This window comes from Rhinoderma darwinii, chromosome 1 (assembly GCF_050947455.1).
Source record: "Rhinoderma darwinii isolate aRhiDar2 chromosome 1, aRhiDar2.hap1, whole genome shotgun sequence".
In the NCBI taxonomy this organism is placed as follows: Eukaryota; Metazoa; Chordata; class Amphibia; order Anura; family Rhinodermatidae; genus Rhinoderma; species Rhinoderma darwinii.
This window is the reverse complement of record NC_134687.1, coordinates 587,399,103-587,425,276: the sequence shown is the minus strand read 5'-3', so window position 1 is coordinate 587,425,276 and position 26,174 is coordinate 587,399,103. Positions and strand designations below refer to the sequence as shown.

Below are 26,174 nucleotides of genomic sequence, written 5' to 3'. Positions count from 1 at the left end.
ATAAAGTCCAATGTGTCACGAGAAAACAATCCCAGAATTGCTTGGATAGGTAAAAGCATTCCGGAGTTATTACCACATAAAGTGAAACATGTCAGATTTGAAAAAATTGGCTGTGTCCTGAAGGCCAAAACAGGCTGTGTCTTGAAGGGGTTAATAAAAATCATTGTCAGAATTTATGGTGTTTGGTCACCTGGCTTGCCGAAAAATGGCATAAAAAGTGATCAACAAAATCGCATGTACCCCAAAACGGTACCAATGAAAATTACAGATTGTCCTGCAACAAATAAGCCCTCACGCAGCTCCGGTGGTGAAAAAATAAAAAATGCTCCGGCTAACAGATTATGGCGATGCAAAATGTGCAGAGCGTTCCAAAAGCGGATAAGATTGGGCACCATTTATCAGTGCGACACTGGCCACAGATCTGCGGATTATTATTTATTTACCCCATTATTATACCCTCTTATTATGCCCCTGATGTACTCTGCCCAGCTTCATATGCCCCCACATTATAAACTGAAATGCCAGCAAAACGCCAAACAGAACAACTGCCAAGCTAAATCTGTGCTCCAAAAGCCAAATGCCGCTCCCTCCCTTCTGAGCCCTGCAGTGTGCCTAAACAGCCGTTTACGTCCACCGATATGGCATCACCATACCCGGGAGAACCCGGTTAATATTTTATGAGGTATTTGTGGCACAAACTGGGCACAACATATAGTGCACTAAAATGGCACATCAGTGTAAAATTTTAATTTTCACTCTGCACCATCCGCTGCGCATTAAACCCTTCGTGCACCATGACTTAATAGCATGTCGTGGGGGGTGATATATGGAGCGTCTCACGCGCTGAGCCCGTGCCATACGCTGCGGGTGTCAGCTGTGTATTACAGCTGATACCCGGGACTAACGGACAGAAACAGCGATCACGCTGTTACAGGAGCCTGTAAAAATGACAATATACTGCAATACATTAGTATTGCAGTGTATTCTACCAGTGATCTAACGATCGGTGGTTCAAGTCTCCTAGGGGGACTAATAAAATGTGTAAAAACAAAAGTAAATTGTTATTATTAGTGGAAAAAATTTAACAAATATTTAAAGTCCAAAAATAAACCCTTTTCACATTTTTTTCTCTAAAGTAATGTAAAAAAATAAAAAAAATACACAAAATTGGTATCGCTGCGTCCGTAAAAGTCCAAGCTATTGCAATATACCATTATTTAACTCACACGGTGAACGCCGTGAAAAAGAAAGCATTTTAAACTGCAAAATCGCTGTTTTTTGGTCACCTTGGCTCTACCCAAAAATTTAATAAGTGCTCAAAAAGTCTTTTATGTACCAAAAAATGGTACCAATAAAAATTACAGCTCGTCCCGAAAAAAATAAGCCCTCACACCACTCTATTGACGGAAAAATAAAAAAGTTGTGGCTCTCGGAAAGCGGGGAGGAAAAACGAAAAAGAAAAAAGCAAAACATGGATCAGTTCGGAAAGGGTTAATTACTTTCTAATGGAAAAACATTTATGACATGTGAGGTATAGCCGTAGTCGGGAGAAATTGCTTTACAAATGTTGGGGTGCATTTTCTCCTTTATCCTTTGTGAAATTTAAAAAATTCAACATTTTAGTGGAAATAATGTTGATATTAATTTTCACGGCCTAATTCTAATAAATTCTGCAAAAGACGTGTGGACCCTAAATGCTCACGATACCCCTAGATAGATTCCTTATGTGGTGTAGTTTCCCAATTGGGGTTACTTTTGGGGGGCTTCCACTGTTTCGGTCTCTCAGTGGCTTTGCAAATTCGTCATGACACCCAGAAACTATTCCAGCTAAATTTGAGCTCCAAAAGCCAAAAAGCGCTCCTTCCCTTCTAAGCCCCGGTGTGGGTCCAAACAGCAGTTTATTATCACATATGGGGTATTTACGTAATCAGGAGAAATTGCTTGTAAAAATTAAAAATGTCTAAGTTCTTACAGAAAAAAAGTAGATTTTTACCTTTATAGACTAAGTCCAATGAATTCAGTAAAACAACTTTGGGGTCAAAATGCTAACTTTACCCCTAGAAAAATTCCTTGAGGGTTGTAGTTTCCAAAATGGGGTCACTTTTGGGGGGTTTCCACGGTTTTCATCCCTCCAGCGCATTGTAAACGCGACACGGCACTGAAAACTATTCCAGCAAAATCAGAAATCCAAAATCCAAATGGCGCTCCTTCTCTTCTGAGCCCTGCTGTGGGTCCAAACAGCAGTTTATTACCACATATGGGGTATTGCTATAATCGGAAGAAATTGCTTTACATATGTTGGGGTGTTTTTCTACTTTTATTCCTTGTAAAAATTTAAAATTTCTATGTTTTTTCACAAAAAAAGTAGATTTTCATCTTCACATACTAATTCAAATAAATTTAGCAAAAAAACTGTGGGTTCAAAATGCTAACTATACCCATAGATAAATTCCTGGAGGGGTATAGTTTCCAAAATGGGGTCACTTTTGGGGGTCTTTACTGTTTTGGTACCACAAAACCTATTCAAACCTGACATTGTGCCTAAAATATATTCTAGAAAAAGGAGGCCCCAAAATCCTCTAGGTGCTCCTTTGCTTCTGAGGCCTGTGTTTCAGTCCATTACCGCACTAGGACCACATGTGGGATATTTCTAAAAACTGCAGAATCTGGGCAATCAATATTGAGTTGCATTTCTTGGGTAAAACCTTCTGTGGTACAGAAAAAATGTATTACAAACGAATTTTCGAAAAAAAAAAAATGAAATTTGTAAATTTCACATCTACATTGCTTTAATTCCTGTGAAACGCCTAAAGGGTTAAAACACTTTCTGAATGCTGTTTTGAATACTTTGAGGGGTGGCGGTTTCAAAATGGGGTTATTTATGGGGACTTTCTAATATATAAGGGCCTCAAAGCCACTTCAGAACTTAACTGGTCCCTGAAAAAATAGGCTTTTGAAATTTTCTTGAAAATATGAGAAATTGCTGCTAAAGTTCTAAGTCCTAGAAAAATAAAAGGACGTGAAAAAATCGGTGCAAACATAAAGTAGACATATGGGAAATATAAACTAGTAAGTATTTTGTGCGGTATTCCTATCTGTCTTACAAGCAAATACATTTGAATTTAGAAAAATGCACATTTTTCCTAAATTTCTCTAAATCTTGGTGTTTTTTACAAATAAATATTGAATTTATCGACCAAATTTTTTCCCTAACATAAAGTACAATATGTCACGAGAAAACAATCTCAGAATCACTTGGATAGGTAAAAGCATTCCGGAGTTATTACCACATAAAGGGACACATGTCAGGTTTGAAAAATCGGCTTCGTCCTGAAGGCCAAAACAGGCTCAGTCCTGAAGGGGTTAAGGTTTAAAATACCTATGGTATTAAGCGGTTAAATCATTTAAACATTGGTCGTGTGTGTAGATATTGCTGTTCTCCCCTTCCCGACATCCTCCATACACACACACACACACACACACACACACACACACACACACACACACACACACACACACACACACACACACACACACACACACACACACACACAGACACGTCCTTCTCAATTAATTAGAATATAATCCAAAAGTTAATTTATTTCAGTAATTCAATTCAAAAAGTGTCTCTCATATATTCTACAGATTCATTACACACAGAGCGATCTATTTCCAGCATTTTTTTCTTCTAATGTTGATGATTATGGCTAACCGTTAATGAAAACCCCAAATTTAGTGTCTCAGAAATTTAGAATATTATATAAGCCCAATTTTAAAAATGATTTTTAATACCGAAATGTCCTACTGAAAAGTATGTCCAGTATATGCCCTCAATACTTGGTCAGGGCTCCTTTTGCATGAATTACTCCATCAATGCGGCGTGGCATGGAGGCGTTCAGCCTGTGGCACTGCTGAGGTGTTATCAATGTGGTGTGGCATGGAGGCGATCAGCCACCTCCATGCCACGCCGCATTGATAACACCTCAGCAGTGCCACATGCTGATCGCCTCCATGCCACGCGGCATTGATAACACCTCAGCAGTGCCACATGCTGATCGCCTCCATGCCACGCGGCATTGATAACACCACAGCAGTGCCACAGGCTGATCGCCTCCATGCTGCGCCGCAATGGTGCAGTACGTCATGTAGAAGGAGCCCCGACCAAGTATTGAGGGCACATACTGGACATACTTTTCAGTAGGCCAACATTTCGGTATTAAAAATAATTTTTGAAATTGGGCTTATATAATCAAATTTTGTGAGACACAAAATTGTGGGTTTTCATTAACGGTTACCATAATCATCAACATTAAAAGAAAAAAATGCTGGAAATAGATCACTCTGTGTAATTAATCTATATATGAGCTTCACTTTTTGAATTTAATTACTGAAATTAGCGTTTTGATATACTAGTCCTTCTCAATGAATTAGAATATGACGGAGGACGGGTGGGGGAGTATAGAGGCGGCTCACAGGCTGAGGACGCTCCATAGAACGAGCATTGTAACGAGCGGGATCCTGCTGGTTTAACCCCTTAGATGCCACGGTCAATGGCATTTAAGCCATTGAAATGAGGGGAGTGGCCCCCTCTGACATGCTATCAACAACCTCCCTTCCCCCCTGCGCGATGCGATCAAGAGTGGTGTCGGTGGTCATAATGGCAGTCTTGGGGCTTAATGAAGGCCCTCAGGTCTGCTATCTTTGTACAGCTGTTAAGCCTATAATAGATGCCTGTCAGAATCGCAGAATGCAAGCGATCCAACTATCGCTGGTTCAAGTCCCCCTAGGGACTTGAATAGCTTATAATGCACAGATTAATTTCACCCATGTACCTGAGGATTCTGCAGTGGGACTGAGCTACAGGGCATGTGTGTCCCCACCGGCCCTGGACACCTTAGGTGTAAGATCTTAGAGAGAATCAAATGAATACCAGGGGGCACCAAAACAAGTATATAACCCCAATATCTAGGCACGGGACCATTTTATCGAATGAATTTGGTTTTGTCTGATCTAACCTAGAAATGTAATGTTAAATTGTGGGACAACCCCTGTGATTACCATTATTTTTTACACTAATTTTAATGATATAATAATTTTCATGATTCCCTATAATTCCGTGTGGCCTCCGGTGTGCCATTTTTATCCCCTTCCAGTGATTCATTACACGCATTCTTTCTGTGTCACGGATGTTTCCTTATTGTCTTGGAGACCTAGCTAAAGATATGAAAAGAATACTCAATTTTAATGGATGTGGAACAATTATTGCATTGACTTGACAGAGACAACTCATGTACATATCCCTTATTATGACATATAGGTGTCATAGAGGGGTGAACCCCTCGGGCCCCTAATCTCTGAGCCAGAGCAAAAAGCCACTAACATACAGCGGTTCTTGTAGTTGACTAGAGCAATCCATGTTGTAGTTCTCGTGTTATGTATCAAGACATACCACTGACAGTATGACCAGTAGAAAACTGAAGTATGGCTACTAAGACAGCCCCAATCCATTTCTGCTATTAGGGCATCTGAATGTAGTGCATAAATATATACAGATTGTATATAGGAGTATAGAAAATCAGGTGGAAAAAGCATCCACTATTCCTTTTAAAAAATAAAGCTTTTTCTTTAAAAAATGTGTGTGTGTGTGTGTGTGTGTGTGTGTGTGTGTGTGTGTGTGTATACTCCGTCAAAGAACTCCAAAATACGGGACAACATGCCAAAGTTAGTGAAAAAAGTGGATTTCTTCACCACATGCGACGCAGCCCTTCTCCATGAGGCCTTTGACAAGCATGGTGCGTTTCAAGCCCCATGGAGTAGGGCTGAAACTTTACATGTGGTGAATAAATCCACTTTTTTCCATCAACTTTTGAGTGTTGTCCCGTATTTTGGAGTTTTTTGACTGAGCATCTAGGGACACTGGTCACGTGTCCAGGTGGGAATATTGCACACTATCCACACGGATTAAAAAAACAGTTCTGCTTTTATACTATATATATATATATATATATATATATATATATATATATATATATAGTGTGTGTATGTGTGTATAGTGTATATATATATATGTGTGTGCGTGTATGTGTATGTATATGTATATATATATATATATAGTGTGTGTGTGTGTATATATGTGTTTGTGTATACAGGGTGGGCCATTTATATGGATACACCTAAATAAAATGGGAATGGTTGGTGATATTAACTTCCTGTTTGTGGCACATTAGTATATGGGAGGGGGGAAACTTTTCAAGCTGGGTGTTGACCATGGCGGCCATTTTGAAGTCGGCCATTTTGTATCCAACTTTAGTGTTTTCAATGGGAAGAGGGTCATGTGACACATCAAACTTATCGAGAATTTCACAAGAAAAACAATGGTGTGCTTGGTTTTAACGTTACTTTATGTGTGTGTATATATGTATTATTTATTTATGTGTATTATGTATTTGTGTGTGTATATATGTATATTTGTGTGTGTGTGTGTGTGTGTATATATATATATATATATATATATATGTGCGTGTGTGTATATATGTATGTGTATATATATATATATATATATATATATATATATTGTATTCTATGTTATAGATGCTGTTAAAAATATATTAGATTGAAATAGTTACATTCTCGTGCTAGTCCATGTACTTTTAACATTTCTGAGATTTACATGGGAGTCCTGACACGTGTCTTCACACATAGTGACTTAGGTCAAATCTGTAAAGCCCATTACACTGAAATGGTTGAAATATTTGTGGGGAAAACTGTCCCACCGTGTGTGTGTAGCAGATACAGTAATGAAGGATGACCTGCTGAAGTATTCAGAAATAATTTGTAACTGTCTGGAGATGTGCCACCAATGGCTCTGCTGAGCCTTACTTATTGGGTTACTCTTTGATCTTAGAGAGGCATGGAGGCCTGTATTTTGACTAAATACTTGTCTCTTGAGCCACTTTCTGAGCTCAAATGTGGACATATTTTTAATAAGGACCATGATAAACCTTTCAGCTCTGCTAAACGCTGCCAAGAGCTATATACACTGGTGTGGATAAGACCATATGCATTAAAGGGGTTGACCAATTTTAGAAAACCCATAGTCCCTTTTAGGGAATTCTGAGTTAATATAGGGAGGGGGTCCTCTATTCAGGATCCTCATCTCTTGGCCAGAATAGAGAGCAGTTACAAAGAGAGTCTCTTGCTCTGGAAGACCTGTACTGTTTTTCATTACACAGAAACCCATTGATTGGAATTGGCACTGTCATGCTTAATGTTCCCTGTGTTGGCGCTGCAATAAAATTGAGCACTTACTGTCAGGTTTCCCCAAAGAAATAAGCTGATCTCTGGGGGTGGGGGGCCAGCCGACACACACTTTTCAGCTTATTGTCAAGGGACCCTTCTAACAAGTTTGTATTATGTGTGCCTCTTCTTCAAACGCTGGCACAAAAACATTTGAGATACGTGCTGAAGTTATGACAGGAAGTTATAGCTGATCACGAAGAACAGGAAGCATGAAGAGATTCCAACCTTTTTTTTTTTTTTTAATGTTTCTCCTTTTATAATCATCTAGTTTCATCTTACAATACGACTATGGATTTGGTGTAGATACATCATGAGAAACAGAAACTCTAAACGTTAATGTTTGTCCTCCTTCCATTGTCCATCCCTTTTTGATTTGGGTTTTTAGTCCACCCAGCTTTAAAAAAAATGTTTCCTCTACAGAATAACTTTTTTGATGAGCTTTCACAAGATGAAGAGTGCCTTCACTTTTAAGCAATTTGTCACTAGATCAGTGGTGGTTTAATGAGCATGAAGTGTCTCAGCTGAGCACTGAACTTCTCTCGTGTCAGGGAGGTTATCCTGAAATTGGCTTTGTTGATGGAAGATAATTGGTGTTTTTTACTTTAACATGGAGCTCTTTTTTGTTTTGGTCTCCCTTTGAACTGTCACAGTTCAATAAAGATACTTTTTCAGCTTCTCCCCCCTAAGTCTTGAAGATCTAAAGTTGGTGCTGACAATTAATATTGTCGTTATTACTATGTTGACCTGTTATAGGGGAATGTAGTTTTGTAAACCATTGGGAGATTTAATTTTTCCACCTTATTTTTTTATGGGTTAATATAATCAATTCAAGCCTATTTTTATAAACTGCTGAAATTACCTCAATTGGCCTGTGTGGGTTGGCCACATTAGTCATATTCTACATCCATGTAACACAGACCATAGAAGAGTATCTTGGCAAGCTTGGTCGCCCATCTTAATGCTACAGTGTTAATGACCTTTCTAAAAAAAAGTGTGTGTATATATATATATATATATATATATATATATATATATATATATATATATATATATATACTGTGTGTATGCATGTATACATATATATATGGCACGCGCAATATAAAATGTCTACATACCCCTGTTAAAATGCCAGTTTTTTGTCATGTCAAAAAATCAGTACAAGATTAATAATTTTCACCTTTAATGTGATTCATAATCTGTACAACTCCATTGAAAAACAAACTGAAATCATTTAAAGGGGAAAAATAAAAATCACAAAGCTACAATAATGTGGCTGCATAAGTGTGAGCACCCTCTTATAATTGGGGATGTGGTTGTGTTCAGAATTAGCCAATCACAATTAAACATGTTAAATAGTAGTCCGTACACAGCCGCCGTTATTTAAAGGGATTGAGTAACCCCATATAAAGTTCAGCTGTTCTATTAGAATTTTCCGGACATTTTCTTTGTTGCATGTGACCGCAAAAGATGGTCCGATGCATGGTCCGTAAAGAGCTTACAACACATCAAAGGGATCTGGTTGTTAAAAGGCATTAGTCAGGAGAAGGGTACCAAAAATTCCAATGCATTACATATACCATGGAACACAGTGAAGACGGTCATCAAAAAGTGGGTTACATTTGGCACAACAGTAACATTACCAATGTAACGGCTGCGGCGCCGTTCCCTGCTTCTTCCACGGCCTCCACTCCGGTTCCTGTACCCTCCATTCTTTCATGCTCGTCCCGAGCTCCACTTACCCGATCAGGACGCTCTGCAGGCTCTGGGCGGCGCCAGGTAATTGCATCTCTCACCTCCCTCCACGGGCGTCATCCACGATGTGCGGCTGCAGCCACTAAAGGGTGCGCGCCTAAATCCAAAGACTTCCTATTTAAGGATCCTCCTCCCCCAGATCCTTGCCTGTTCAACCAGGTTGTCCCTGTGAGCTTCCCTGTACCCAGTCTCCCGGTTACCTCTGTCTAAACTGGAGAAATGCCTCTTCAAGAAAACCAGCCTGCCTTTCCTGGGGTATGTCATTTCCGACCAGAGGCTTCAAATGGATCCAGCCAAGCTGTCCTCCATTCTCAGCTGGCCTCGTCCGCAAGGACTTAAAGCTGTCCAAAGCCTGCTGGGATTCGCAAATTATTACCGCCAGTTTATTCCTCACTTCTCCTCTGACAGCCTCTTTCTACACTGACCAAAAAGGGGGTTAATGCCAAAGACTGGACCACGGAGGCCGAAACCGCATTCCAAGCTCTTAAAATTGCCTTCTCTTCTGCTTCAGTCCTGCATAGACCGGATTCCACCAACCCCTTTGTTCTGAAGGTCGATGCTTCATCTGTGGGAGTCAGAGCGATTCTTTCACAAAAGCGTTGTAGAGGGACACATGTGGCCTGTGGCTTTTTCTCAAAATCATTTACACCTGCAGAGAAAAATGATGGTATTGGAGATAAAGAACTTTTGGCTATTAAATTGGCCCTGGAGGAATGGAGACATTTGCTAGAGGGTGCGCGGCATCCTATCCTCTACACAGATCATAAAAACCTCCTTTACCTGCAATCTGCTCAACGGCTGAATCCTCGCCAAGCACGGTGGGCATTATTCTTCTCCAGATTTGATTTCCATCTTCACTACAGACCCGCTGGAACGAATACCAAGTCTGATGCCTTATCACGCTCTTTTGACCTCACTGATCAAGAGCCCAGTCCCCAGTTCATTATAGATCCAGAACGCATTATGATGGCTGTCCCGGCTGAAGTGGTACACATTCCCCAAGGGAAGATCTACGTACCCGCTAAACAAATGGATTGTGTTCTTCTCTGGGGTCATGCCTCCAGGGTTTCTGGGCACCCTGGCATCAAAAAGACACTCAATTTGATTAGCTGTCAGTACTGGTGGCCTTCCATGTTCCAAGATACTAAAGACTTTGTTTCAGCCTGCTCCACCTGTTCTCAGAATAAAGTCTCCAATTTAAGACTTGCCGGTCTTTTGCATCCTCTACAATACACAACACTCTACAGCTTACAACACATCAAAGGGATCTGGTTGTTAAAAGGCATTAGTCAGGAGAAGGGTACCAAAAATTTCCAAGGCATTACATATACCATGGAACACAGTGAAGACGGTCATCAAAAAGTGGGTTACATTTGGCACAACAGTGACATTACCAATGTAATGGCCGCGGCGCCGTTCCCCGCTTCTTCCACGGACTCTACTCCTGTTCCTGTACCCTCCAGTCCCTCATGCTCATCCCGAGCTCCACTTACCCGATCCGGACGCTCTGCAGGCTCTGGGCGGCGCCAGGTAATTGCATCCCTCACCTCCCTCCGCGGCCGTCATCCACGATGTGCCTTTGCAGCCACTAGCGGGCACACGCCAAAATCCAAAGACTTCCTATTTAAGGATCCTCCTCCCTCAGATCCTTACCTGTTCAACCTGTTCGATCAGAGCTGCAGGTCTTCAGGTCCACTAGTGGGGGGGAAAAAAAGTTAATGTTTTAAAAAAAAAAAAAACAAAGTTACAAAAACGGCTTTTTTCCTATAATAAGACTTTAATTATAGGAAAAAATGAAAATGTTAAAAGTACACATATTGGGTATCACCGTGTTCGCTATTATGTTTTCCGCACCGTGAACACCGCAAAAAAATATTAAAAAAAAAAATCAAAACCATGCCATAATCACTATTTTTTCTGGTCACCACCCCTTTCAAAATATAAAATAAAAAGTGATCAAAAAGTCGCATGTACCCCAAAATAATACAATAAGAACTACAACCCGTCCCGCAAAAAACAAGCCCTTCCGTAACTTTTTTCTTTTTCAGTCAAAAAAGCTGTGTATCTCAGAATACAAAGACCCCAAAAAATAAATTCATTTTATAAAAAAGTGATTTTATTGAGCAAACGCTGCAAAACGTAATAAAACGATATACATACGGTATCGTCGTGATCGTATCGACCCACAGAACAAAGTAAAATTGTCATTTATAGCGCACAGTGAATGCTGTAAAAAATAAAGCCTTTAAAACACCAAAATGGCTGCTTTTTGGTCATCTCAGGCCTTACGCCTCATTCACACAACAGGGTCCGAGTGTCGGCCGATAAAATCGTTCGTTTTGGGCCGTTTTTCCCGGCCGGTTTGCATCCGTTCCGATTCCGTTCCGGGCCGTGTTGGCGTTTTTAACGGCCGATTTTTACCCGTTTTGCATCCGTTTTTTCCCCTGTCCGTTTTAAAATCGGATGCATTTCATTTAAATTTATTGCCACACACAGCCCTCTGTAGATAATGCCACACAGCACCCTGTAGGTAATGCCACACAGCACTTTGTAGGTAATGCCACCCATGCCCCTGCAGGTAATGCCACCCAACCCCTTGCAGGTAATGCCACCCAGCCCCCTGCAGGTAATGCCACCCAGCCCCCTGTAGGTAATGCCACCCAGCTCCCTGTAGGTAATGCCACCCAGCTCCCTGTAGGTAATGCCACCAAGTCCCCTGTAGGTAATGCCAAGTCCCCTGTAGGTAATGCCACCCTTCCCCCTGTAGGTAATGCCACCCTTCCCCCTGTAGGTAATGCCACCCTTCCCCCTGTAGGTAATGCCACCCTGCCCCCTGTAGGTAATGCCACCAGCCCCCTGTTGGCAACGCCACCATGCCCCCTGTAGGTAATGTCACACAGCCCCCTGTAGGTTGCACCCATCCCCCCCCTCCCCACTTCCAGGAGAAGTCACTGACTTCAATGTCCATATATGGACAATTTAGTCACTCACTTCTCCTGTAGCGGAATCCCCGGCCAAGGTGTCGGGGATTCCGCTTCAGAAGTGAGTGACGTCGCTGTGTCCATATATGGACAGCGTAGTCACTCACTTCTCCTGTAGCGGAATCCCCGGTCAAGGTGTCGGGGATTCCGCTTCAGAAGTGAGTGACGTCGCTGTGTCCATATATGGACAGCGTAGTCACTCACTTCTCCTGTAGCGGAATCCCCGGTCAAGGTGTCGGGGATTCCGCTTCAGAAGTGAGTGACGTCGCTGTGTCCATATATGGACAACGTAGTCACTCACTTCTCCTGTAGCGGAATCCCCGGCAAAGGTGTCGGGGATTCCGCTTCAGAAGTGAGTGACGTTGCTGTGTCCATATATGGACAGTGTAGTCACTCACTTCTCCTGTAGCGGAATCCCCAGCCGGGGATTGGAGATTCAGACTTCTACAGGGAGCGTGAAAAGACCCTCCTCCTCCTCACATGCACTCTGTACTGTGAGGAGGAGGAGGAGAGAGAGCACGAGCGACGGAATACATGGCCATCACTCGGGACACATTCCGGTGATGGCCGTGTATTACCCGGCCCCATAGACTTCTATGGGGGCCGGGTAAACGGCTGAAAATAGGGCATGTCCCATTTTTTGGCGGCCAGGCCGGGCCGTCAAAAAATCGTTGTGTGAATAGCCCCATTAGGGGTCTATTGTTCCTAATGCAGCCGTGTGACGGCCGATTTATGAACGGCCGTCACCCGGCCGGGAAACCCTGTCGTGTGAATAAGGGCTTATTCACACGACAGGGTCCGAGTGTCTGCCGTTTTTCCCGGCCGGTTTGCATCCGTTCCGATTCCGGGCCGTGTTGCCGTTTTTAACGGATGATTTTGACCCGTTTTGCATCCGTTTTTTTCCCTGTCCGTTTTAAAATCTGATGAATTTCATTTAAATTTGTTGCCACACACAGCCCCCTGCAGGTAATGCCACCCAGCCCCCTGCAGGTAATGCCACCCAGCCCCCTGCAGGTAATGCCACCCAGCCCCCGGCAGGTAATGCCACCCAGCCCCCGGCAGGTAATGCCACCCAGCCCCCGGCAGGTAATGCCACCCAGCCCCCGGCAGGTAATGCCACCCAGCCCCCTGTATGTAATGTCACCCAGTCCCCTGTAGGTTGCGCCCCCCCCCCCCCTTCCAGGAGAAGTCACTGACCTAAATGGACAGTGTAGTCACTGACTTCTCCTGGAGAGGAATCCCCGGCCACAGGGACGGGGATTCCGCTTCAGAAGTGAGTGACGTCGCTGTGTCCATATATGGACAGTGTAGTCAGTGACTTCTCCTGGAGCGAAATCCCCGGCCACAGGGTCGGGGATTCCGCTTCAGAAGTGAGTGACGTCGCTGTGTCCATATATGGACAGTGTAGCCACTCACTTCTCCTGTTGGAATTCCGACTCCTACAGGGAGCAAAAAAAGACCCTCCTCACATGCACTCTGCACTGTGAGGAGGAGGAGAGAGAGCGCGAGCGGCGGAATACACGGCCATCACTCGGGACACATTCTGGTGATGGCCGTGTATTACCGGGCCCCATATACTTCTATGGGGGCCGGGTAAACGGCCGAAAATAGGGCATGTCCCATTTTTTGACGGCCAGGTTTCCCGGGCCATCAAAAAATCGGTCGTGTGAATAGCCCCATTAGGGGTCTTTTGTTCCTAATGCAGCCGTGTGATGGCCGTTTTATGAACGGCCGTCACCCGGCCGGGAAACCCTGTCGTGTGAATAAGGGCTTATATTCACAAGACAGTGAAAAAAAATGTCCATTAAAAACTGATCAACTGTCAGTTTTTCATGCCCATTTTGTATCAGTGTGTCTTTAAATTTTCACCCATTTTGAGTCCGTTTGTCCGTTTTTAATGGCCGTTTGACATCCATTTAACATCAGTTTTTCATGGACATTAAAAAAACTGGTGCATTTCATTGGTTAGGCTTTTTTTGTCCCAACCCCCTGGAAACACCCAAAGGAAGGTCACATGTTCACCAAGACACTATTTACAGCCTGCCTGTATATGATGCCACACAGCCCCCTGTAAATGATGCCACACACTTCCCTGTAAATTATGCCACACACTTCCCTGTAAATTATGCCACACACTTTCCTGTAAATGATGCCACACACTTCCCTGTAAATGATGCCACACACTTCCCTGTATATGATGCCACACAGCCTCCCTGTATGTGATACCACACAGCCTCCCTGTATCTGATGACACACAACCTCCCTGTTTCTGATGCCACACAACCTCCCCGTATCTGATGCCACACAACCTCCCCGAATCTGATGCCACACAACCTCCCCGTATCTGATGCCACACAACCTCCCCGTATCTGATGCCACACAACCTCCCCGTATCTGATGCCACACAACCTCCCCGTATCTGATGCCACACAACCTCCCCGTATCTGATGCCACACAACCTCCCCGTATCTGATGCCACACAACCTCCCCGTATCTGATGCCACACAACCTCCCCGTATCTGATGCCACACAGCCTCCCCGTATATGATGCCACACAGCCTCCCCGTATATGATGCCACACCTATAAACGAAAATAAAGTTATCCTGGTGCCACATACTTTGCCCCTAAATATAATAGTACCAAACACTGCGCGCCTGAATATAATTATACCATACACTGTAAAACACCACATACACACAGCTCCCTGTACATAGTGCCACACACAGCCCCTGTAGATATTACACCCCCCCATAGCCAGCGCCACACACAGCCCCCTGTAGAGCATTACACACAGCCCCCTATAGATAGCGCCATACAGCCCCCCTGTAGAGAGCGCCACACCGCTCTCCCCCACTTGTAAATAGCGCCAGAGCCACCCCTGTAAAGAGTGCCTCACACATACCGCTATGAATAGCGCTACACAGCCCCCCTCTTGTATATAGTACTACACAGCCCTCCCCTTTGTATATAGTGTCACACAGTGCTCCCCCCTTGTATATAGTGTCACACAGCGCTCCCCCCTTTGTATGTAGGGCCACACAGCGCTCCCCTCCCCTCTTGTATATAGGGCCACACAGCACTCCCCCCCCCCCCTTGTATATAGTGTCACACAGCTCTCCCCCTTTGTATATAATGCCACACAGCACTCCCCTCCCCCCTTGTATATAGGGTCACACAGCACTCCCCCTTCTATATAGTGTCACAGAGCACCCCCCCCTTTGTATATAGTGTCACATAGCGCTCCCCTTACCCTTTTATATAGGCCCACACAGCGCTACCCTCCCCCTTGTATATAGGGCCACCCAGCACTCCCCCCTTGTATATAGTGTAACCTAAAAAAATATATATATTTTACTTACCTTGCCCCGTTCCTGCAGCGGCTGCTCCAGCTGGACACATGTGAATCCTCTGGACTAGACGCATGCGCAGACCGGCGTGATGCAGTACCTCATCACGGCCTGTCTGCTCAGGGAGTCTCCCAAGCGCCTTATAGGCTGCAGGCCTAACGTGGCCTGCATTTTATAATATTCATTTGTATCGGAGTCCTGAGGACTCAGATACAAATGAATGTGGCTGCCGCTAGCACCATGGCCCCCTCCGAACCGCCCTAATGATGATCCTGCATATGACGCGTCCCTGCATATGATGCCGCACGCGTCCCTGCATATGATGCCGCACGCCTCCCTGCAAGATATAAAAACAAATTCCAAAAACCAATTGAGGAATCGGTTTTTCCAATTTCGGCCCACAAAGTATTTTATTTTCGATTTCCCGGTACGTTATATGGTACTTTAAATGGTGTCAATAGAAGCTATAACTCCTCCCGCAAAAATTAAGCCATCAAACCACACTATTGACAGAAAAATAAACAAGTTATGGCTCTTGGAAGGCGGGGAGTGAAAAACTAAAATGGAAAAGCAAAAAAGGGTTCATTCATTTCTAATGAAAAAACATTTATGACCACATGTGGGGTATTGCCGTAATTGGGAGAAATTGCTTTACAAGTGTTGGGCGGCTTTTTCTCCTTGTGAAAATGAAAAAATTCAACATTTTAATGGAAAAAATGTTGATATTAATTTTCACGGCCTAATTCCGCTAAATTCTGCAAAAAACCTGCAGGGTTTTTACCCCTATAAAAAATCCTTGAGGGTGTAGTCTCCAAAATGGGGTCACTTTTGGGGGGTTTCCACTGTTTTGGTACCACAAGACTTATTCAAATCTGACATGGTGTCTAAAATATATTCTAATAAAAAGAGGCCCCAAAATCCACTGGGTTCTCCTTTTGCTTCTGAGGCCGGTGCTTCAGTCCATTACCACACTAGGGCCACGTGTGGGGTATTTCTAAAAAAACAAAATCAGATTCTGGGTAATAAAAATGTAGTTGCGTTTCTGTCCTAAAACCTTCTGTGTTACAGAAAAAAAATTTGGATTGGTGCGAATATTTGAATGAATAAAAATCGACTTGGGGAGAAACTTTTCATGGTCTCGCTATGCTGAACTTTATTAAGAATACACTTTGACAGCTGTATTTATCATTGGTAACTGTATATAACAATATAAGCAGCCGGAGTCGAATATGTTGTTTGATTTATGGCTTCCTTTTTTGACTGAGTATTTATGTTGTTTTTATTTGACCTTTTGTGTAATTGTGCGGTAACATGGACCATCTGCATGACACGGTTATATTGTTATTTTTAATTCATTGTGTATTCGGGAATCTGTAAAGCTCATATATGTGAGTGCTGGCATGGAATGAACATTCTGTGGAAAGTAGCGGCAGGGTCTACTCGTAACTCAAACACAAAAACTATTTCTGCCCTAACTGTAAAATAAATGGTGAGAAATAGGGAAAGCTGTGTATTTTATGTGCGTATTTGTTATTCATACATTGCAACAACTTGTAAAAAACCATATGACGAGCAACGTCTTGAAATATACCAAACAAAAATAACACTAGGTTCCGTTGGCAGACAATGGTTTTCATGCTGCAATGGAACCGGCGCTTCCGGTTTTTGCCTTTGATGTAGCAAAACGGAATGCCGAACGCTGAAGGGATATTCGTGTGATAAATAGATTTGTGGGAAACCGACCACTCAATCGGGGCTAGGAGGAGTTTAAATTGAAGTGACGGTGAGCATGCATCCCAGCGCTTTATTCAAAGTCTATGGCACTGAAGGAAACAACTGAGAGCAGCGCTTCCGGTTTCCATCAGTGTCATAGACGTTGAATGGTGCCGCAGGGCACCTTCTCGACCGCCGCTTCATTCACATACCTTCTTGCCTCGGTTATGTTTTTTTCTCCAGTTTTTTTTTTTTTTCTATTTTTCCTTCATTTTTTTAAATATTAATCTACCTCTTGAGCAAAGTTAAGAAAAAGATGAATATCGTACACATGCAAAATACTTATGACCGCATGGACGTCCTGCTGACTCCATGATCAGCGGAGGATCTACAAGTCTTCTGAGCATCTGCTTTTTGTCATAAGATAAGTCTTGTCCATGCTGGAGAAGGTGAAAAGGTTTTTGTGTACATGGCTTTAGACCTAATAAGAGATTTATACTGGAACTGTTTGCGTTGCTTTATACATTCAGGGTTATAAATCGTGTTTAACCAAAGTATGAGAAGCTAAAAATACATATAAGAAATCCTATTTTTCCTGTGCTCTGATCCTCTTTATTTGAAATATTGAATTGTGGATTGTGCCAAGTGCATTCTAGAGAACAATTAAACACGTTCGGGATGTTCTCCTACTATTCACTGGAGTGGAGAGTAAAATGAATCTTGATTTTCTTTTCTCTTCTTAGGTGTGACATTTGTGTTGGATTCTCTGAATTTGATCTGTTTTTGGATTTTCATGGGCCTACCCCACGTGCTCAATTGGCTTTTATGTTGGATCGGGTCATTCCTATTCATACATTCTCTTATTACCCAGTTCAGAGTATTTTTATTGCTTTCATCCCAGAAATTTGTATTTTTTTTTCCCAGTTTTCATGAATCCTTTTATTTTTATTAATTTTGTTTACCTTTTTTTACGAATATCGAGATTATCACTACATTAATGACATTATTAACACCAGCAGAAAGAATGGGACATAGATAACTTCAAAACCACAAAAAAGCCCATACTTACTAGGTAGGTGGGTGTGTGAAAACCCGTTCCCAGCAGGACGCAGACAGATCAAAAAATGCTGCAGAAGGAGTGTGCATTAAATAGTGATAGCCACTCCCACTAGCAGTGAGGGGAGTGGCAAACTAAGTGCTCACAAGTGTGTGATAAATGTGTGTCAGTATAGTACTAGGGTGTGAATGTGTGGTAAAAAAGAAATGTGTATGTATGGAGGTGTCAGAACTGTGTGATAATGTAATAAAAAGTAAATGTGTGATGAATAGGGGTCAGCGCTGTGAATAGTACATGGGGTGTCAGTACTATGTGTAATACATGGAGGGATACTCACAGCCTATTTGTAATGCCGAAGGAGGGCATGATGTGCTGGCGTTTGGTTTGGCATGCAGAGCAGCCCGCCTTAGCTAACACTAGCGGCGTTACAAATAGGCTTTTTTACCACACATTCACACCCTAGTACTACACTGACACATTTATTGCACACTTGTGAGCACTTAGTTCGCCACTCCCCTCACTGCTAGTGGGAGTGGCTATCACTATTTAATGCACCCTCCTTCTGCAGCATTTTTTTACCTGTCTGCATCCTGCTGGGAACGGGTTTTCACCCACCCACTTAGTAAGTATGGCCTTTTTTTTGGTATTAATGACATTATTGACAGAGAATTCTCCTTGTTACTTGCAAACTACTAATACTGATTGGAGGCATTGTTTAGGGTAAATTGGTCCATCTGTCCGCCCCCCCCCCCCAAAACAAAAAGACCAAAACCCATAAAACAAAACATGCTGCTATACTATGCTTTTGTGGACACAAATCACATCTATTCCAATTTTGGAAAGTTTATTTGGAAATTATTTTATAGCCCTCTTACGCATAAATTTCAAGGCTTCAACTTCCTGATATCCATGCAGTTAATGTATACTTTTATTCAGTCATTCTTTGCGCATTCGTAACAGAATCCATTTTTAAGCATGTGTTATACAAAATGAGAACAGGCATGGCTGCCCACTGTTGATTTTAAAATTGGTCATCAATGTGTGATAAGTGGGAGTCCGACTCCTGGAATCCCCGCTCATCTGCAGAACACAGGGTCCACCGCACTCCGGCAAACAACGTGGCCACATTAGTGTTTATTCAGGCACAGTGGCACTCCTGTATTTCATCTCAGCCCTATAAAGTTAGTGGGCTGTACTTTGTTCTGCTAATTGGTGGGGGTCCCTGGGTCCAAGCTCTCAGTGATGACCTATTAATGGCTTATCCGAAGGATAGGCCATCAGTATATATTCCTTGAATACCTCTGTAAGCATGAACTGCTATATGGTTGCACTTTATTTTTCTTTACTTGAAGCTTTGTAAACCTTTTCAAATACTTTTTCTTTTTTTGCTAAAAATTATAGTATTTACTGCGGTGGGACCTCGATCACATCTAAGTTCATAACCGATGTGATCAATAAAAGTGGATCCTGTGTCAGAGACCCGCTGACCTAACTGATTGGGGTTTCAGCGCAAAATACAGCTTCTATCTAAAAGTAAATCATTTTTTAATTAAAAAAAAAACATTACAAAGTTTCATTAAACCCTATAATACATTGTTTTAGAAAAAAATAATTCTTACGTTTACATAGCCTAGGATATATTTTCTTTTAACAAATAAACATAACTTAAAATTGCTTAACTCTTTTTGGAAAAATACCCTGCTGTCAAACAGGTTACCGAACAGCTTTGCTCTAGCAATCTAAGACTCTGATCACATATTCTTCATGGCTACCTTTCATACGACTGATCCCAACGACACCCTGATTGAGTTCTAATGAAATCCATTGGGGGCTTTGCATCTTGCCATCAAATCTGATGGAATTTCCAAAGGAGGAGCCTGTAACGCAATTGTGAACAGAGCCTTACTGCTAGTGCTCTGCTCTATGGTTATGGTATATCCTCTTAATTTGGATTTAGCTTTAGATGTGAATGGAAAAGGAAACCTGTAACACAAACTCAAGCAAAAGATATAGTATTTTCAAAGTTTTATGTATTTTTTTCAAATAATTGTAGAAGAAACCTTTTCATATATCCTATATGTAAATACGGAGTTAATGTGGGAGGGGGGGTCCACTGTTCAGGATCCTCCCCTCTTGGCCAGTTGATAGCAGTTACTAAGAGCGTCTCTCACTCGGAGGTCCTGTCCTGCATTACGCAGATAACCCATTGATTGGAATGATTACTGTGTAGTGTTAAAAGGCTGTGTACACCTCTGAGGGCATTTTGGGGGCGGTTATGAACTTAGATGTGATCGCTTACAGGTGGATCATGCATGTCAGAGACACGCAGGACCTGCCGACACTGAACCCGTCTGGTCTGCAGGACTGACGGATTCAGTGTAAAGCGAACGACACAGCTGTTCTGTATAGAGAATACAGAACAGCTGTATCTCCAAAAGTAAAAGGAATTTTTAATAAAAACGAATTAAAAAAATACACTAATCACACTGACCTATTTTATAAAAGTTAAAAAAAATGACCTCAAAGGTGTACATAGCCTTTAATTTTACCAGTTGTGGTGCTTTACGGAAAATGAACATTTACTGCCACGTTTCACCACAGATTATAGCTGATCGCTGGGGGTTGCAGCAGGGGGATAGTTTGCAATCTGCTTATCGTCAAGGGACTTTTATAACAAGTTAGGCCTTTGGCACACGACCGTAAGGGTTTTTACTGTCAACAAATACAGAGCCGAAGGCTATGGATACACATCTGAAGCAGTCTGCAATTGCGGAAGCACCCGTAGACTTCTATGGGTGAGTCTGTGCAGCAATTGCGGACAAGAATAGAACATGTATATTTTGTGGATCATTTTTACGGCAGAGCGTATTGGCCATTTGTCCGTGGCCAATAGAAATGAGCGGGTCTCTAATTACGAACGAAAACTACGGTCGTGTGCATGGGGCCGAAGGATTGTTCAAAGTAGACAACCCCTTTTAACCTTTTTGTTTTAATAGAGCTTTTCATTTAGCTACAGGAACTTTCCTTTTTAGAAATATTTTATAATCATTAGTTGTTCCCAAAAAAAGACTGTTCTGACTTCGTACTACCTCTAGGTTCTGCCTTAGGGTATGTTCAGACATGGCGGAAAAATCTATACGCACCATGTGAATTTGGTTGCGGATTTTACCTTTTGCATTGCAAAGAGTGAAATTCAAAACTCAAAAATCTGCCGCAATTTCCGCAAGATATTGGATTTGAAAATCTGCAGCATTCTCTGAAATCCACTCAGATTTATTCAGCGAAGACTCCTTTCACTTAAAGTGTACCATAACTTGTCATGGATTTTCGGGGCTGGATCAACACCCAAAATCTTGAAGTAGGCCACGTCTGGGCACATCTTTTTGTCTACAGTATAGTGAGTGGTATTGAACTAATAGTTTTTTTTTACTGTTCTAATGCCGCTTTTTCCACTTTATGGGGTATTTTCATTTTAGAAAGTTATGGCATATCATTAGGAGTTCTGACCTCCTGGGACCTCTTCTGATCCAGAGAAAGAAAGTCTCCTGCTTTATTTCTTGAAAAGCAGATGGCCGGGTCTGTGCAGGGAAAATCGGTGAAGGAGCCACAGTTCTTAAGGGCCTTTTCACGTTCGGGTTCCGTTTTAAACTATCTCTTCCGTTTGCATTACCAATGACTTCAATGGTAATCCTTCCATTTCAGTTTGTCTTCCGTTCCATAAAGTTTCAGTTCTTTTCACGCAAACCATAGCACAGTCGACAGGACTATTGTTTCCGTGAAAAAAAAAAACTTTACGAAATCAATGGTAATGCGAACGGAAGCGATAATTTACGTTCCTGCTTTCCATTCATCGGTTCCTCTGACGGAAAGGTTGAACAGAACCTGACCGCTGATGTGAACAGGCCCTAAAGGGTTTGTCCGTTTTCAGCCCAAAATCTTTTTTTTTAAATAAGTTATAAAATTTTACAATACACTTTCTGTACGAATTCCTTACAGTTTTCAAGATCTCCGCTTGTTGTTCAGTAGGAACATTGATTGATAGTTTTCTTCCAGTGGATACAATTCTGTCCATGGTCATGTGATGGACACACAGGTGCACGGCTCCTTACAGTATGTGTGTCAGTCCTGTATCCCAGAACCTGCGTCTACATCACATGATCATGAACAAAATTGTATTCACTGGAAGTAAACAATGAATGTTCCTACTGAATAACAACAAGCAGAGATCTTAAAAACCATGAGTAATTAATATAGAAAGTATATTGTAAAGTTGAATAACTTAATTGTACAATAAATAACATTCATTTGATGGAACCGGACCGCTCCTTTCACCAGTGCTGCTGGTTCTTCATTCTGGAGACCTGTGGGGGCCAGGTAGTTGTATATAGAATTTCTCTAGGATATTCTATCATGTACTATGTGGGGAAACCCCATTAATCCCTCTCACTACTTACCAATGATTTTGTCATCCATTTCTGCAAAAACTGATTAATACAGTATGGCCATTATTAACCTTCTCTTGGCTTCCTAGAGTCCTGGTTGGCAAAACTACCCAGCTTTGCGTGAGAACCCCCAAACCCCCCGCCCCCACTAACCTTTAGAGCTATGGAAGATTTGCGATTCTGGTACCAGTAGTTTCTTTGTGATTGACAGGAAGTTGGGCTATCATTAATTACTATTGATTAATTATTAATTTACAATAGATAACAAAATTAATAAATGACAATTATTTTAAAAAAATATGCCGAAGTAAAGACCCCAGACTGAAGAAATATACTGCAGATCCTGTCACGGCAATATAGGGGTTGAGAGAGGAGACCCCCAAGCCTTGTGATGTCAGAAGTCTTCTATAAACAGCCATTAATTCAGATGTATGTGCATGTGTAAATAGCAACCTTAAGTTATATTATGAGACATAAACAGATTTTGTTACAAGCCCATACTCTGAGGACATATTAATCACACTGACATACTCAGCAATACTATTTATTTTTATATTTACGCATTAACAGGAAACCAATGATTAATTTTAGCAAAGCGCTTCCCAGTTTGGAAATACTAAGTATTTGTAGATACTGTGGGGGATTTAGCGTCAGTGGAACGAGGCAAGCGCGTTCACAACAGTAAGAGACCGTGACACAGCAAATATAGTCCCAACAGGGCTTGCCTGTGTTTTATTTTTATAGTCCAAAATGAGAAAACAAAAGAAACCTGCTCACCTGAGCACTAACTACACAAATGCAGTCCCTGACTATACCAGGTACCTTCCTACCAGGCACGGGGAAACTCCGTAACAGATTTTTACTCAGACAGCAGGCGATGTCCCAGACTCAGGAGTCAGACCCATAAGTGAACCAGTCAACCCTGTGTCTACACCTTCGTCTACAGGTGCAGCTAATTGACCAGCAGTCTAGCCCTATTGACGGAGATGGGCTAGAGATTTCGGAATCCACCCTACTCTTCCCCCGTCCGACTCCAGGTCCTTTTCCAACTAGCCAGCTTTGTGAAGTCTGAGCTATCCATTTTAAACATTCCCTGGAGACTGACACGTACAACGACTCTAGGGGAAATGTACCTTCCCTCAATGACTTTACCTGTCACTGTCTCACAATACGTATTGTTATAGGTCGCTGGATGTGATCAACCAAAGTAATGAGCAATATTCATTCAGTATCCAATAGATTGCAGCGCTGAGAATTTAGCTATTAATGGGTATGCAAAAAAAGAAATAAATTTACAACTAGATATAAATCCTTTATGTTCTATAAACCCTTGAGGTGTTCAAGTTTTTACTGCCCGTTTTGGAGGAACTCATACTTGTATATTAGAGTGATGCATTATCTGTAATTACCAGTGGGGTCGCTATAGAGGGTGCAAAGATTGCTGTAGCTCCCAGGCCCTGATGCCTTAAGGTCATCAAGGTGTTCTGTATAAGAGGACAGTAGTTCTATAAACTCTTTGTGCAACTTGGGGCCTCCAAAGCAGATGTGAACAGTGCCTTACAGAAGCATTTCAGCTACAGACAGTACATTAGTAGGTGACTAACTACAGTTACACCATCTGCACACAATTTTTAGACTAAAGACTCGAAAACCCCTTTAAAGTTATTTCTCTGACAAACACCTAATGTACTTTTACTAGCAGATCTGCCTCCACAACAGGTCAGTCACGGGTATACTGAATTTCGTGCATCACATTACAAGGTAGTTTTAGTACAGTCTGGAGTCTTAGATTGCTTGTCTCACAACAGGTTGTAAAGTTGTTTGTTCTTTTTTTTATTTTTAAATTTACTATATTTTTAAAGGCTTTCTGCGATTTTACCATATATTCACCATTGATTGGGGGCTGCTATACAGGAGGACTTGTGACAGCTGTCGTTCAATGGTGAGTTAGTCAAATGGTAACTATGCATCTACTGTATTAGTTGCTAGCTATTTCTTTGTGTCATTTGGTCTAAAAAGTACCACTGACCTGTCCCTATAATATGCTGCCCTTAAATAGGGCAATATAGTATGGCGACAGATTCTCTTTTATGTTCTTTATGGTACCATAAATTGGATACCAGTCTACACAGAGCCGTCTCTTGGCCCGATTACTTCCTTTATACTATACTCAACAGATAAATAAAAGTAAAGCCAAAATAAATGTAAATACTGAATATTTCCGGTCTTTAGGTGAAGATACGATCCAAATGAGAGAAGCATTCCTGCAGCAAGTTATTACTTTAAAGCTGTCAGTTTGGTTGTGCTCCAACTAGATTTTAATGTTAATTCTGAATTTCAGTTGTTTATCCCCCAATGTATTGTGAATCACTTCATTTTTTATAAAAAATTTAAAATTGTATATTTTCCAAATAATTGCGTCACACTACACACCGAGCATATTGTTCTTCTCTAGATTTAGAGTGTGTTCTACACTTTTTACTAAATTAAACTGTTTAGTCATAATATAAAACCAGAAGCAACCTTGTAATAAAAAAAACAAAAACATTTTTGTAAACCTGGTGGCAATGGCTATGTCCAGGGACTTATCCATCTTATTTTCAGGTTTAGAAAATCAATTTCCAAGTACCTGGTTAGGGAATTCTGAGTTTATAGAGAGGAGTCCCCATTCAGGACTCTCATCTAGCCAGATGAGTGTGTCTCTCTCTCTGGAGGACCCAGCACATCAGTTCTTTAGATTGACAGCCCATTTGTTTTCAATGGGAACTGTGCAATGCTTAATTTCTCCTATGGTGGTGCTGCAGGAAAATGGAACACTCGCTGACGCGTTCCTTCACTGAGTAATGCTGATTGCTGGGGGTCCCAGCAGTGGGGCACACTGTGATCAGGTTATATTTAAGGGACCCTTCTAACAATATTGATTGTCTAAAGCGGACAACTCCTTTCAATAAACTTCACACATGTAATTTAGTACATTCGATATTAGTGAAACTAGATGAGCGCAAAGGAGAAATAGTGCATAAATATATACATGTCCCAGGATGTAACCTTGGAGACCAGAATAAAAACATCCATTGTTTATACCGCTTACTGCATTCAGAGAACTGCAGAACCTCTTTAATACACACAGGTTTACTGGGATATTAGTCCATCTAACTGCTGTGATTGGGAACATCAGAATTGTAAGCCCTTTATATTGCTTTATACTTTATGATATGTGTGTTCTTTTTTTTTTTTATACAGGAGCAGCCAATATCCGAAAATACTGGAGTCGTTATTACCAAGGATCTCAAGGTGTAATATTTGTCCTTGACAGCGCATCATCTGAAGAAGACTTAGAAACTGCCAGGAATGAGCTCCATTCAGCCCTGCAACATCCTCAGCTATGCAGTTTACCTTTTTTAATACTGGCGAATCACCAAGACAAGCCAGCAGCACGTTCAATACAAGAGGTAGGTCATGTCATCTACTTTCTTTCTTGTTGAAGGTTTGGAAAATCCATCAGCACTTGGTGCGGTAAATAGGTAAAAGAAGTGTCAAAGGTGGGTTTAAGTTTAGGAGCAATTCGAAAGTATGTTCCCT

General features: G+C 41.8%; 1 protein-coding gene across 4 annotated transcripts in view; it reads left to right on the top strand.

Moving 5' to 3' along the window:
* Positions 1 to 26,174, top strand: part of ARL15 (ARF like GTPase 15) — a 329,406-nt gene that overhangs the window by 173,928 nt on the left and 129,304 nt on the right. For all 4 annotated transcript variants that reach the window (XM_075854920.1, XM_075854919.1, XM_075854916.1 and 1 more), the window contains one exon: positions 25,836 to 26,044. In XM_075854920.1, coding sequence (XP_075711035.1) covers positions 25,836 to 26,044 — 209 coding nt within the window. The remainder of the gene's footprint in view (positions 1 to 25,835; positions 26,045 to 26,174) is intronic.